We start from the raw sequence: 13,997 nt of genomic DNA, 5'->3' as shown, positions 1-13,997 counted from the left end.
TGACTTTTCCTAAGCTGCCGGTATTTGGTTTCTGAAATTTGCACACAAATGGTTCTTCCTGAAGTGGAGACAGACTCCAGCTCCCTGGGCTGCCACCCTCAGCAGCTTCTGCTCATGGGGAACCTGAATGGCAAAGACTTGAGACCTCTGAGGGGTGGTGGGTTTTGGTGACATGGCTGACTGGACCCAAGACATGATGGCCAGACCCAGCGCCTGCAAGATGAAAGCGACCAACTCAATACTTTTTACTATACAAACGGTTTTATTTGCCCGTGGCCATTGAGTAAATATTGAACAGTGACCATCCCAGACAGCATCCAGGTACAAAAGGAGCAAGGAATGGTGGCTTTTAGGGATATCAGGGCAACTAGAAAGTGACAGTAAACAATAATGAAGCTGGCATTTTATCTTTGGTGAGTTCCATACCCCCAAGAAATGGAAAAAAGTTGATACAAAAACAGTAAGCTCTACCATCAGTAGGACAAGTCCCTTTCATGTAATAATTTATTTCATTTCCAAGTGACAGCAGGCACAGGCAGTTTCAAGCACTATCCCCTTCCCCTTGTGTCAGGAGAGCCTGCCACCAGATCCCTCCCTGGGTGGGGAAATGCCAGAGAACACAGCTTTCTTTGGGGAAATATTTCCTTTCAAACCAAGCACCTTGATTTGGCCTTGCAGCCTCTTCTTGGGAAATAGCCCCCACAATGCAAATGCCTTTCCAGGTAGAGGCCTTGGCAGCCCTGCCAGGGCCTGGCCCCCACCTAGAGTGGAACATGGGGAGCAGATGCACATGGCAGACCCCTGGGAGGGAGTCTTGTCACTGCCCTTGAGATGATGGGGTAGTTGCCCCCTGCTTTTGACAGGAGCCGAGAGGAGAGTCCGTGGATGTGACACCCCCGCCCTTCAGTGAAGGTCTCCTCAGAGAGACAGGTGGCTGCTGGTCCTTAGGAAGTGGGTCTTGGTCGTCAGAGCAGTTGTACTGAGCTGGGCAGGTCTCAGGGTTTTGGCCGGGGATCAGCAGACTGGGCCACCCCTACCCTATCCTCTACCTTCTGTCCCCAGGTCTTACTGTACAGGGATTTTGTAGAGCCAATCACTTATTTTCCCCACAAATCTCCCCTCTGAGTTGGTTCTAAGCCATTTTTTCCTTGGCTCCCAATGCGGGCGGGTGGAGGAAAGGGAGGAGAAATGGGAGCCCTTGTCCCCAGGACAGGAGGGGAGAGCAGGGCTGGAGCAGGATCCAGGGCAGAGGCCTGAAAGGAGGTATAGGCCTGTGCAAGGGCTTTTGAGCTGAGACATCTCCAGGGACTTTCTGATTTTAAGAAAATAAGAGTGAACATGCCCAAATCTATGGGGGACCTTGTTCCTGAGGCAGAATCCCCAACAGGTATGGCAGCAGTGGAGCTGGGATTCTCAGTGGCGAGGGCTTCCGAGTTAACTTTCTAGAAGAGCTGCGCTCATGGTCAGAGCATGGTCCCCTTTCTCGTATCATCACTGTAGGCGAAAATGTCCAGGGAAATGTGCCGCAGGGGTCTTGTCGCTCTTTGAGAAGGATGGTCTGTTAATACCACAGATGCTTCGGTGGTCATCTCTTTATCATCCACGTGGCAAGGGTTGAAGCTTGCTTGAGGGGGGTCAGTCACCCGGGCCTTGGGGGAGCGATTCTGATTGGGTGCGGCTGGATGTTTCAGTGGTAATAGATGCTGAAGGCGTGCAGAATGTAGAGCAGGGTGGTGATGAAGGCAAAGAACTAGAAGACAGGGAAGTGTCAGGAAGAGGCAGCTCCAGTGCCTGCCACACCCAAGGACCACTGTGGCCCAGGAGGCCATGGGTCCTGACCCTGCCTCAGTGCCCTTGCCTGGGCGGAACGTGTAACCACTGGTCAGCTAGCTCCTGGAAACCCTCCCTCCCTGGCATGCCTAGGGCCATCTTCTTCTGGGGTCCTGCTGGGACCACATGGTCTCCATCTCTACCTGCACACCGGGGCTCCTCCAGCGGCTCATAAGGTCAGCTCTCTTCACTCCCTGCCGGGTGCTCTCTCCCCTGCACCCCTCTGCTCTGCACCTCTGGGCTCTGTCTCTCACGGGGCGCCGCTGGCCCAGGACTCTGCCCTGAGCACCTGCCTGTGGATGTCTCCAGCCCCTCTCAAGCTCCTAATGGTCCAGACCTGTCTAATCTGCTCTGAGAGGAAACCATGATTGTGTTTAAAGCCTTCTTAACACTCTACCATGGTGTCCTCCTCTCTCAGGGCAGAGGCCACGACCTCAGGACGCCAACCGGTCCTGCCACCACTGCAGCCTCCTGCTACCCCAGCTGTCCACTCACACCCTGTTCTCACTCACTCACTCACTCACTCAACACCTATCTTTTAAGCTCCTGCTGTGCTCTGAGAATGGCATGATAGAACAGTGGACGAGGCTTTAAAAAATTCCCACCTTAGAGTTTACATTGTAGCAGCAGCAGCAGCAAATAAGCAAGGTACACAAGTGTCAGACAGTGGATGAGGTGGAGACAAGGCTATTTCCTCCCAGGATGCCATGTGAGCCACCAGGATGACTCAAGTTCCTTGACTCATGCCAGGCATGGGCACCGGCCAAGCCGTAGTGGTGAGTCTTTCTTTGGAAGTTTCCTCAAGGACCAAGAAGGTCAGGCCCTTCAGAGGGCTCTGTCACAGTGAGCTTCCCGCCACTTGAGGGCGCCATCCCACAGCGGGAGAAAGGGGGAGACGCAGGCCCAGGAAGGCCCCAAAGGGACTAAGGCCTGGGGGTTCCTGTTCTGCTCATAATTTGGCAGATCCATCACGCCTTCAGGGTGTGACAGAAGGCAAGATGTGGCACTAGGGCTTGGGCACGTATGTTCACACACTCGCACATGCGCATGTACACACCTTCTCCCTGCTCTACGCTCCTGCAGCCTTAAGGATGAGGATCATCTGAATTGCCTGGGGAGAATGAAACTTCATGCACCAGGGCACCCTAGCGAGGGCAGTCACGTCCCTGAGTGCAGCTTGAACACCTCCATGCTAGCAGATGCCCAGGCCACTCACCGAGGCTGCGGTGTTGACGTAGTAGTTTTTCAGGTTCTGTGACTCGGACATGATTGTCTCGTGAACTTGTAGGACGGCTGCGCTCATGTACAGGATGCTGGTGGTCCCGTGGTACAAGCTGTCCTGGAGACGCAAGCAGAGGCCAGGGCCAACGTCACTTGGGTGAGCACTGTCCTCTCTCGCTGCTCAGCAGGACAGTGAGAAAAAGAGGCAAGCCCAGTCCCCAACTCCTGCCTTTATTTATGTAGCAAACAATAATAAATAATCATGTCAGCCAGGCATGATAGTGTTCACCTGTCATCCCAGCACTCTGGTAGGCTGAAGCAGGCGTATCTCAAGTTTGAGCCTAGCCTGGCAACTCGGGAACTTAGTGAGACCCCGTGTCATATAAAAGGAGTGGTGGTGGCTGGGGAAGTAGCTCAGTGTGAAGGCTCCGGATACCCCAGGATCACACATGCACACAAAATCAATTCCAGCTAGTATTCATTGGATGCTTGTTCTATGCCAAGCTCTGTGCAAACCCCTTTCCTCATTTAGCCTTATCAACTATGAGGCAGGTTCTACTGTCCTGATTATTGGTTTCCTTTGAAAGGAACGGAAGCTCATAGTTAAGACCAGTGACTAAATGCTTAAGCCAGGACCTGAGCCCAGACCTCATGAGCTCCAAGCCCACATGCCTAACCACTACCATTATGGAGACCTGCTGTGTGCGGGGCACTGCCCTAGCCATACACAAGCCCTGCTTATTTTCACAACTAACTTCAGAGGGCTGTGCGTTGGTGAATCTTGAGTGTCAGTGTGACTGGATGAAGAGACTCCTGGAGCTGTCATTTGACCACGGGGCTGCCGTACTGACTGCTGTGCGGAGGCGGGCACAGTTGGAAGAGGAGAGTCATAGGGCAGATTTCGAGGGTTTAATCTCTTGTTGAGGCGTTTCCCCTGTGGGCTGCTCCTGACTGCCACCAAGGAGAAGCGTTACTCCATCACATGGTCCGCCATGATGTTTCTGGGCCTGGCTGACTGTGGGTGGAACCAAAATGCAGCCTGTCTTCTAAGTTGTGGGTGTTGGGAATTTCTGTCTAAGGGACAAGCAAGCTGACAAGCAATATAGTCCGCTTGTATTGTTCTCAGTTTATGATGAGGAAATGGAGACACAATGAACACCCAAAGAGTTAACAAGGGCCAGAGATATAGCTCAGTGGCACAGCGCCTGCCTTGCAAGTGTGAGGTCATGAGTTTGATTCCCAGTACTACCACCCCCCCCAAAAAAAATCAAAACAAACAAAACAAACCCAAATAGTTAACAAGATGATGTGACAACATGAAGAAAATTAATGCTATTATATTAAATGAAGGCATCGCTTCCAAGACTGTTTACTGGGAATGTATATACATTTCCATAAGATTCATGTGGCATATGGAAGAGCGAGCCTATCACAGTGATTGGTACAAGTCCTTAAACCAGAATGATTTTCTTTGCTACTAGCATTTTCTTCAGTGTTGCTCCATTGATTTGTTTTATCATGAATAAAATTTAGCAAAGACTTATCAGAATATTCTGTCTTGTTATTTAAGAGGTGGGGTCTCACTGTGTTGCCCAGCCTACCTCTGAACTCCTGGATTCAAGCAATCCTCCTGCCTCAGCCTCCCAAGTAGCTAGGACTACAAGCGCATGACATGATACCACACCTGGCTCCAGAGTATACTAAAATCAAAAGACTTCATCTCACAGGGATGAAGCCTGCGAGGGTATCCAATGCCAGGTCTCTGGTTCTCCCTCCCCACGCAGCTGGGCCTGTTGTCCTTCAATACCTAGGATAGCAGTCTAGGGGGAACCACTCCTCAGGTTCTTACCAGGACTCTCCAGGACTCAAATTTTTTGTAAAATCCAAGCAAGTAAGACAAAAAGAACATCAGCGAGATGAGGAAGGAGGTCAGGGAGACGTACATCACCCATCCCTGCAGCAACGGGGTTGCCACCTGTGTGGCAGCTACGAGGACCCAGACCCAGAACCCGAATATCTGTAAGAGAAAAAGCACAAAAGAAGAGGGTTAGTTTGCGGGTGTGGGGCATGTTTTCCCTTTGCAAGTGTCCCTTTTTCTCCTCTGTTGTGTTTTAAAGCTCAGATGAAGTTAGGAGGAACTAAGAGGGCAGTGGGGAAGGAAGGCTGGTCGCTCTGAGTCAGCCCAGGTCCTGCTTGAAAGTCCAAGGGCTTCACACAAAGGCTGTGAAAGGAAGGTCTCTGAGCCAAGTGTGGCTGTATCATCTTAGTCCAACCAGTATTGGTTTGGATAGTTCTTTTTTTAAAAACCTGAATAAGTTGCCAATGCTTAAAATAGGATTTTTCACATGAAAAAAAAAAAAATCCAGATTTGGGGTATTTCTTGAGAAATGTATGGTTCTGAACACAGTATACCTATTTCGCAGGCCAGTGTAGGCTCGCTGAGGTGTAATGGTCTCGCTGGAAAGGAGCCGCAGTCCTCAGCGGACCGCATGCCCCTCCATATCCCTGCCACCCCCATGCCTTCCCTGGCATACTTCCTGTTGCTCACTCACAATGTGGAAGAGTCCGCTCTTTCCCTCACCCCTTTACCTGTGAGTGTCTGAGCGCCCTCAGGCACTTGCTTTGGAACCTCGAGATCATAGTACTGATGCTCTGGAGCCAGTTACCAGTTGGGCAATATGGTTCCTGTTTAACCACCTTTTGACTCTTTTTAGTGATTTATTCTATGCTTGGTGGAGAAGCCAAACTTTCCCATTCTTTCCGGGCTCTGCCTTGGCTGTTATGCTGGGCTCGCTCCTGTGGTGGTGAGTGCTGGGACAGAACCAAATAGTAGTACCAGATGGCATCCAGTTAGAGGACTGGAGGGCAGAGTCCACATGAACACCACGTGGTTTTGCTGTTGGTTCATCTCCAACTTTCTGAGCTGCTGGCCTTCCGAGAGCCTCCTTCAGATGACATTGCAGCTTCCTCAGTTCTCTCTGTACTCACTCCTGTTAAAGCTGTGCTTTTCAAGCACCATATTGGTTGGTGATTTCAAGAACTCACCTCCACCCATTTCTCCCACATACCTGTTCAGTGGGTGTCTCTTCTTGGAAGTCCCTCTGCAGAGAATGGCTGAACTTGTATGGCCCTGAGACTGTCTCATTAAATTTTGCATGCTAGGTGCCTCCTTTGCTTCACCCCAGGCCTGTACCTGCCCTTCAGTCTCTTCAAATTGTACAAGACCTGAACTCTTTTGCCGCTCCCAAATTCCTTCAGGACCCACCCTCCTCCACCTATGCTTAGAATGACTCATCAGTGAGTGAGAGAGAAATAAGATTAAGCATGGAGGTACATAGGATTCTGAAGACAATAATAATGTTCTATTTCTTATACTTCACAGAGGGCACAGAAATTTATCTTTTATAAAGCAATCAAAGGATTTTGAAATAGAAGAAAAGCCTGTGAGACCACTAAAGAGTTGTCATAATGGTGGGGAGCAGGGGATGGCTGGGACCCAAAGGTGACTCCTGAATTTGTGGTCTGAGGAATCACTTCACCATATTTAAAAACTTTCTATAAAGCTACAGCAATCCAAAGAGTTGCAAGTGCTGGGACTCATACTTCCGCACATTTCTCAGGAGACAGGTTACCCATCCTCTTGACAGCTTAACTTCTTTACTAGTTCTGTTGCCTTTCCACATTTTTTTTTTTAATAAGTTTGTCAATATACACACTGTCTCTCTACTGGAACTTTTACTGTGTTAAATGTATAGTTCAGTTGGGGGAGGATTGGCATCTTCATTATATTCAGGCTTCTGATCTGTGAACATGGTATGCCTATCCAGTTATGAAGACTTTTTTTGGTATCATTTATCAATGTTTTATAATTTTTTTAGCATATGTAGCTGTACACATTTGTCTTTAATATTTAGACTTAAATATTTCATTTGGGAGAAACTACTTGTAAGTAGTATTTTCAAAAAATCATTTCCTAATTGTTTGTTGCTGTTAGATACAATTGAATTAATTTTTAATGTATTGAAACTACGTCCTGCAATATGTTAAACTTATTAGTTGAGGGTTTCTGTTGTAGCTTGGTAGGTTTTCTTTCGGGGGTTTAATGTGTCTCATTTGATTCTAACTTAGTGGTTAATAATGAGATAAAGCATACTTGTGTATATTTTGTGGCTACTTATATATCCTCCTTTTGTAAATTTTTAATTGTTTCTTTGGTTATATATTTTCATAAGTTTGTCTTTTACTTATTTATTCATGTGAATCCTTTCCAAGAGTGTGAATACCATTGAGTATTATATATGTTGCAGATATATTGTTAGCAGGTGTCTCACATTTTTATGGTAGCTTTTGAAAAACTAAGTCCTTGATTTTAATGTTGTTGAATATATCAATATTTTCCCTTATAGAGCATGCTTTTTATCAAGTTAAAAAAATTCTTCCTACTTTGGGTCACAAAGATATTCTTGCATCGCAGACTTTCCTTTTGGAGTCATTTTATTTTTCCTTGAAGTACCCCTTAGTGACCTCTTTAGTGAAGGCAGATTGGTAGCAGTCAGTCTGATTTGTTAGAACATGTTCTTAATTTTACCCTGAAAATTATTTTCTCTCAGCACTTCCAAGATGTAGTCTTACCACTGTCTATATTTTCCCATATAATTCCACTGCCTTTTGACTCCCATTGTTGCTATTGAGAGGTCAGCTGTCAGGTGAACTGCTGCTGCTTTGTAAGAATCTATCCTTGGTATCTCGTCACTTTTAGGGTATTCTCTCTGTCTTTGGTGTTCTACAGTTTGTGCACTAGTGATGCTACATGTTGAGATGTGGATATCTTTTTTTCTACTCCTGCTTGGTATTTATTTTATTATATTCAGTATCTGAAAATTCTATTACCTTGGTCATGATGTTTGATTCTGTAGCTTATGGCTTTTATTAATTTTTATTCTTCTTCATTTGTTTCCTCCTATATTTGGTGAATTCTGGTTGGAAGCTCATACCTGTGGAGGCAGCTCAGTTCTAAATGATGCTGTTAGCAAACCTCTGGACCACTTACTTCTGTCTAGTTCAGTTGCATTATACAAAATATTCAGGTTCTGATTTTTAGAACATATCCCTGGCTCTCTAGATTCAGAGTTTTTAGTTTACAACACACACACACACACACCACACACACACACACACACACACACACACACACACGTGCGCGCGCGCACACACACACCATTCTATTCCTTATCAGACTTCTGATGTTTTCTTGAGGAAGAAAAACACTTACACATTTCTGGAGAATTCTTGGGCGCTTAGGAAAAAAGAGGAAGAGGTGGTGAGAAGCCAGAACAAAATAAGAATTTGACCACAAAACAGAGATTCCTAGGCAAGAAGTACAAATACAGCTCCCTTGAGACCAGGAAACACATCCAGAATCCTGGATGGTTCTTAAAGCAGTAGTTCAGGAAGCAAATTTTCTCAAGCCTTAATAATCAATCTCCAAATGAATTCGCAGGTCCTAGGCTGGGTCTGGGGCTGCCTGGGAGTGAGTAGGGCCAGCTTGTTCTGAGGAGGGGCTGCTGGGAATGGGAGACCTGCCCTCTGATAACTATTCCAACTAGGTTCTTGCACATTAATCCCAGTGAATGGGGCTGCTGATGCTGACACTGCAGAGGGATGCCAGGGCTCAGTTTTGAGGATCCTGCCAAGTATCTTCTTCACCAAGATACATGAAGTGCACATGTCTAATACCCAGACAATGCCAGTTATTAGTGGGAATGCCATTTAGGGCTTGTAAAACTAGTGACTGCACCAGGATTTGTAAACTTTACACCCACATGCAATCTCTAAAGTCTGTGCCATTCACCACTGTATTCCTGGTGCCCAGCACAGGGCCTGGAAAAAGAAGAGGGGTGTTAAAGTGTCTACTTTTGAATGAATCCATAATAACATCAGCACCATCTCATATTCACCAGATACTTTACAGCTTATAAATGCACTCATTCAGACTCCTTACTTAGTGCAGCTACAATTCTAATTCCCTTAGAAAGACGAGAGACCTGCCACTTGATCCCTTCTACTATGTACTGCCAGGTCTCCTGTGCCAGGCTTGGGGTCAGCCAGGGTGCCTCCATCCCTCTGTACTTGTAGTACCTGAAGAGGAGTTCCTGTCCCTTTCCTGCCATCACAGGATTTCTTGTCCAGATGCTGTCACATGTACATTATTCATTGTCTAAATTTTATCTTCAGCAGTCTGTGATGAGGGGGCTGAGGCCTGAGGGTGCTGGGATCCTGTTTCTACCCTGTGCCCTTACACAGCCAATTTTGTAATTGATCCAAATTGTAAATGGGAATCTTTTAAAATGGCTCTCTTGCTGCATCATGAAAGTTATGCAGGGGGATGTTACTTTTGATTTCTACACCTGTCCACTTTCTAAGCAGGAGAAGGGACTAGGGCCAGGGACTAATTCCAGGTGAATTAAAATCCAGAGGAGGAGGCACCAAGATGGCAGAGTGGTAAGCAGCAGAGAAAGAGCCTCTCTGAGTGTTGCTGTCCAGACTCTGGAATATAGCAGTGTGAGGAAGACAAGAGGGAGGGAAGTGGGTCCCCTGGACCCAGAAAGGAACTGAAGCATGAATTGAAGCCCACAGAGAAAGTGAAGGGAGAAACTTCAACAAAGAGGAAGGAGGTAGCTGGCAGTGCCTTCTCCCTGAGATGAGACTCACTGCACGAGAGGAGTGATTAAAACCTGTGGACACATGGTGACTACTGGTGACCCCAGAGGTCTCCATACAGAGACACAGCAGCAGAGGGGAGCAGTTGGTATGAAGTACTGCACTAGCTGGCAGTGAATGCTGAGGGCTCAGTCATCACACCTGAGAAAGTGATTGGCCAGGAGCCATCTTGGAGAGGGCCCAGCTGAGCTCAGAACTCAGAGCAGCTATGGGCTCCATCTAGTGGCTCCCAGCTGGGCTCAGGCCCAAGGAAGGTGTGCTGATGGCTGCAGGCTGAACAAGTCTAGTTTCTGCTGGAAGATGCAGGCTCAGAGATTATTCACTACCCCACCAAAAAGCTACTGCTGGCTTGCTGGGATAGATTGGCATGAATCAGGAGTCTTTCTCCATATGTTGTGCACCAGTGACAGCAAAGACAAACCTGGAAGTGGACTGTTCTTTTCTCTCTCTCTTGTTTGTTTATTTCTTTGTTGTTATTGTGGGTTTTTTTTTCTCCTTCATTGTTTGATCTTGTGTTTATATGAGTGTGAATGTGGTTTCTAGACTCTCTGTGTTTGTGGTTCTGTTCTGCTTTTCTTTTATCTCTTCCTTCTCTATTTCTCTCCAGTCTTCTGCACCAGTTTCCCAAAGTTAGGGTGGTCCCCCTTTGTCCTCCAACCTTGCTTTTCTCTTCCTCTTCTTCTACCTCTCTATTTTTCCCTAACCCCTTTTAAATTTTAGCCCCTGAGGGTAAAATTAACATATTAAGGATTTATATATTGCATATAATTTTCTGATCTGTTTTAGATCTTGTTATATAACTACCAATCTAATTCACATGGTTAAAGGTGGCAAATTAATGGTTACCTCAGTTTGTTATTTTCTAGGCTGTGATTGTTGCTACTGTTCTTGCTGATGGTATCACTTTAGCCAAAAGTGACATAATTGTCCTAAACAGCTGTTCTTCCTGGTATTCCATAATTGAGATTCCTACTGAAGACATAGGATCTTTCAACAGACTCAAAACCCTAAAACCAGTTACACCTGGAAGATACCTCAGAGAAGTAGTCATTCCCTAAGGATTCTAAATACTAGCAATAAAGCAACCCACCACAGGCAATTTACAAGCATCATCTAGGAAATAAACTGAAAAAAAAGAGAGATGAGAAGACACTTAAACAAGATGAATCCTCAGACATCCAGTTCACCCATGGGGCAAAGAGGTGGGACAATCCCAAAGCCACCCATCTGGCCTCTCTGAAGTGGTAACAACAAAGCAATTGAGTGAGGCTCTAGAAAAAAATCAAATGAGAAATAATTTCTCAGATTACTGCAGAGATAGTGTCCACAATGAAAACCATGCTTAGTGACTCTAGGGCAGATACAGACAAAAAATGGAGGAGCTTAAGAAAATTGTGGAAGCCATGAATGCTCAGTGTAGGAAAAAAATGGAATCCATAAGGCAGATTCAAACAGATATCCAGGAGAATAAAAATCCCATTGAAAGTATTTGCAGCAGATTAAGCCAATGTGAGGACAGTATCTCAGATATAGAAGACAAGCTTGCAGTTAGTGACCATGAAAATAAAGATTTATTAAAAATAGCAAGGGACCATGAGAAATCAATGCACTAGCTGCTAGATGAGACAAGAAGAATAATTTAAGATTGATTGGAGTCAGTAAGAAAGCAGGCAATAGCACAAATGATATAAAAATTGTTCAGAGACTACATGGCAGAAAATTTCCCTGATAGAGAAAAAGAATTTGACATATAGTAAGTGAGTCATATAGAACTCCAATTAGCCACAGTCAAAAACAAATCTACAGCCAGGCATATCATAGTCAAGATTCCAGAAATTCAACACAAGAATAGAATCTTAAAAGCTGTTAGGGAAAAGAAACAAATCACTTATAAAGGAAAGTCCATCAGAATCACAGCTGACTTCTGAGCACAAACCCTCAAGTCAAGCAGAGCTTGGAGTGAAGTATTTCAAGTTCTAAAGGAAAACATCCTTCAACCTAGATGGATGTACCTTGCAAAACTATCTTTCAAAACTGATGGAGAATTAAGATACTTCCACGACAAAGAACAGTTGAGAAAATTTATGACCAACAAACCAGCACTCCAAGATATTTTGAAGGACATTCTAGACAGAGATAACAAGGGCTACAACTCCGTGAACCACAACAGAAGGATTCCACCGTGCAAGGCAAACAATTAAACAGAGGAAGGGAAAAAAAAGAGAGGGAGCCAACAACAGGAAAATAACATGACAAGGATAAGTCAATACATATCAGTTATAACCATTAATGTTGATGGTCTCAATTCACCAATCAAAAGGCACAGACTGACAGAATAGAACAAGAAGCAAGATCCAATAGTATGCTGCATACAAGAAACACATTTAATTTAAAAAAAATTCATAGACTGAAAGTTAAAGGATGGAAAACAATACTCCATGTGACAGGAACCCAGAAAAAAGCAGAGGTAGCTAGTCTATTTGCAGACAAAGTGAATTTCAAGCCAAGACTGCTTAAGAGAGATAAAGAAGGTCACTACAATCTTATAAAGGGAACAAGCCAAGAGGAAGAGATAACAGTCATAAATATATATACAACAAATATTAGTGCACTCAACTATATAAAACAAATATTAATGGACATGAAAAATCAAATAAGCACTAGTACAATTGTATTGGGGGATCTCAGTACCTCACTGTCACAAAAAGACAGATCAACTAGACAAAAAAATCAACAATGAAATATTAAACTGAACAAAACTTTTAGCAAATGGACTTAGTAGATGTCTATAGAGTGTTCCACCCCACAATATCATAATACACATTATTCTCAGCTGCACACAGGACATTCTCCAAAATAGACCACACACTAGTTCATAGAACATGCTTAAGTAAATGTAAATGAATTGAAATAATCTCATGCATATTATCAGACCATAGTGCAATGAAATTGGAAATCAGTGGTAAAAGAAACTACAAGAACTTCATAAACACATGGAAATTAAATAGCACTCTCTTGAACAACCAATAGGTTACAGATGAAATTAAGGAAGAAATTAGATGGTTTCTACAATTAAATGATAATGACAATCCAACATACTGGAACTTATGAGACACAATGAAAGCCATCCAAAGAGGGAAATTTATAGCAGTAAATACCCATATCAGGAAAACAGAACAAATACAAATAAACAAATACAAATAAACAACTTAATGGTGAACCTCAAACTTCTAGAAAAAGAGCAGGCCAAGCCAAAAGCTTGTGTGAGGGAGGAAGTTATAAAGGTCAGAGCAGAAATTAACACATTGAAGACTTAAAAAAAAAAATACAAAAATCAATGAATCAAAGAGTTGGTTCTTTGAAAGATTAAATAAAATAAAAAACCCTTATCCAACTTTATCAAAAAAAGGGCAAAAGAGGCTCAAATCCATGCAATTAGGAATGAAAAGGGTGAAATAACAATGGACCCTGCAAAAATCCAGAAGATTGTCTATATTTACCTTAAAAACTTGTATTCCAATAAGACAGAACATGTAGAAGAAATGGACAGATTCCTAGATACATATGAATTACCAAAGCTGAATTAAGAAGATATAAAAATCCTGAATAATCAATGAAATTGAAGATGTAATTAAAAATCTAGCAATAAAGAAAAGCCCAGGCCATGACAAATTCACTGCTGAATTCTACAAGAAATTTAGAGAAGACCTAACACCACTACTTTTCAAACTGTTTAATGAAATTGAAAGGGAAACAATACTCTGAAATTCATTCCTGGAAGGAAGCATTATCCTGATACCAAAACCAGAGAAAGACCCAACTAAGAAAGAGAACTACTGGCTAATCTCCCTAATGAACATAGATGCAAAAAATCCTCAGTAAGATACTGAAAAACAGAAAGCAGCAAATCATTAAGAAGATTATACATCATGACCAAGTAAGGTTCATTCCAGGGATGCAGGGATGGTTCAACATACATAAATCAATAAATGTAATACACCATATTAACAGCACCAAGGACAAAACTCATATGATCATCTCAATAGATTCAGAAAAAGCTTTTGACAAAGTCAAGAACCCATTCGTGATAAACCCTACAGAAAATTGTAATAAATGGTCTTTATTTCAATCTAATAAAAGCCATCTATGACAAACCAATAGGAAACATCATACTAAGTGGACAAAAACTGAAAGCTTTCACTCTAAAATCAGGTACAAAAAAAAAA

At 43.9% G+C, this 13,997-nt stretch overlaps 1 protein-coding gene across 1 annotated transcript in view; it reads right to left on the bottom strand.

The window, feature by feature from the left end:
- Window positions 1-242: 242 nt before the first annotated feature.
- The window catches only part of Mall (mal, T-cell differentiation protein-like), a 31,799-nt gene continuing 18,044 nt past the window's right edge, over window positions 243-13,997 (bottom strand). The window contains exons 2-4 of the mRNA XM_005400635.2: window positions 4,901-5,068; window positions 3,047-3,169; window positions 243-1,750 (exon numbers count right to left, since the gene is read on the bottom strand). Of these exons, the coding sequence (XP_005400692.1) occupies window positions 1,688-1,750; window positions 3,047-3,169; window positions 4,901-5,068 (354 nt within the window). The 3' untranslated portion in view covers window positions 243-1,687. The remainder of the gene's footprint in view (window positions 1,751-3,046; window positions 3,170-4,900; window positions 5,069-13,997) is intronic.

This window comes from Chinchilla lanigera, unplaced genomic scaffold (assembly GCF_000276665.1).
Source record: "Chinchilla lanigera isolate Chin_1 unplaced genomic scaffold, ChiLan1.0 scaffold00069, whole genome shotgun sequence".
In the NCBI taxonomy this organism is placed as follows: Eukaryota; Metazoa; Chordata; class Mammalia; order Rodentia; family Chinchillidae; genus Chinchilla; species Chinchilla lanigera.
The sequence above is the reverse complement of the archived record's forward strand: the minus strand, read 5'-3'. Positions and strand labels throughout refer to the sequence as shown.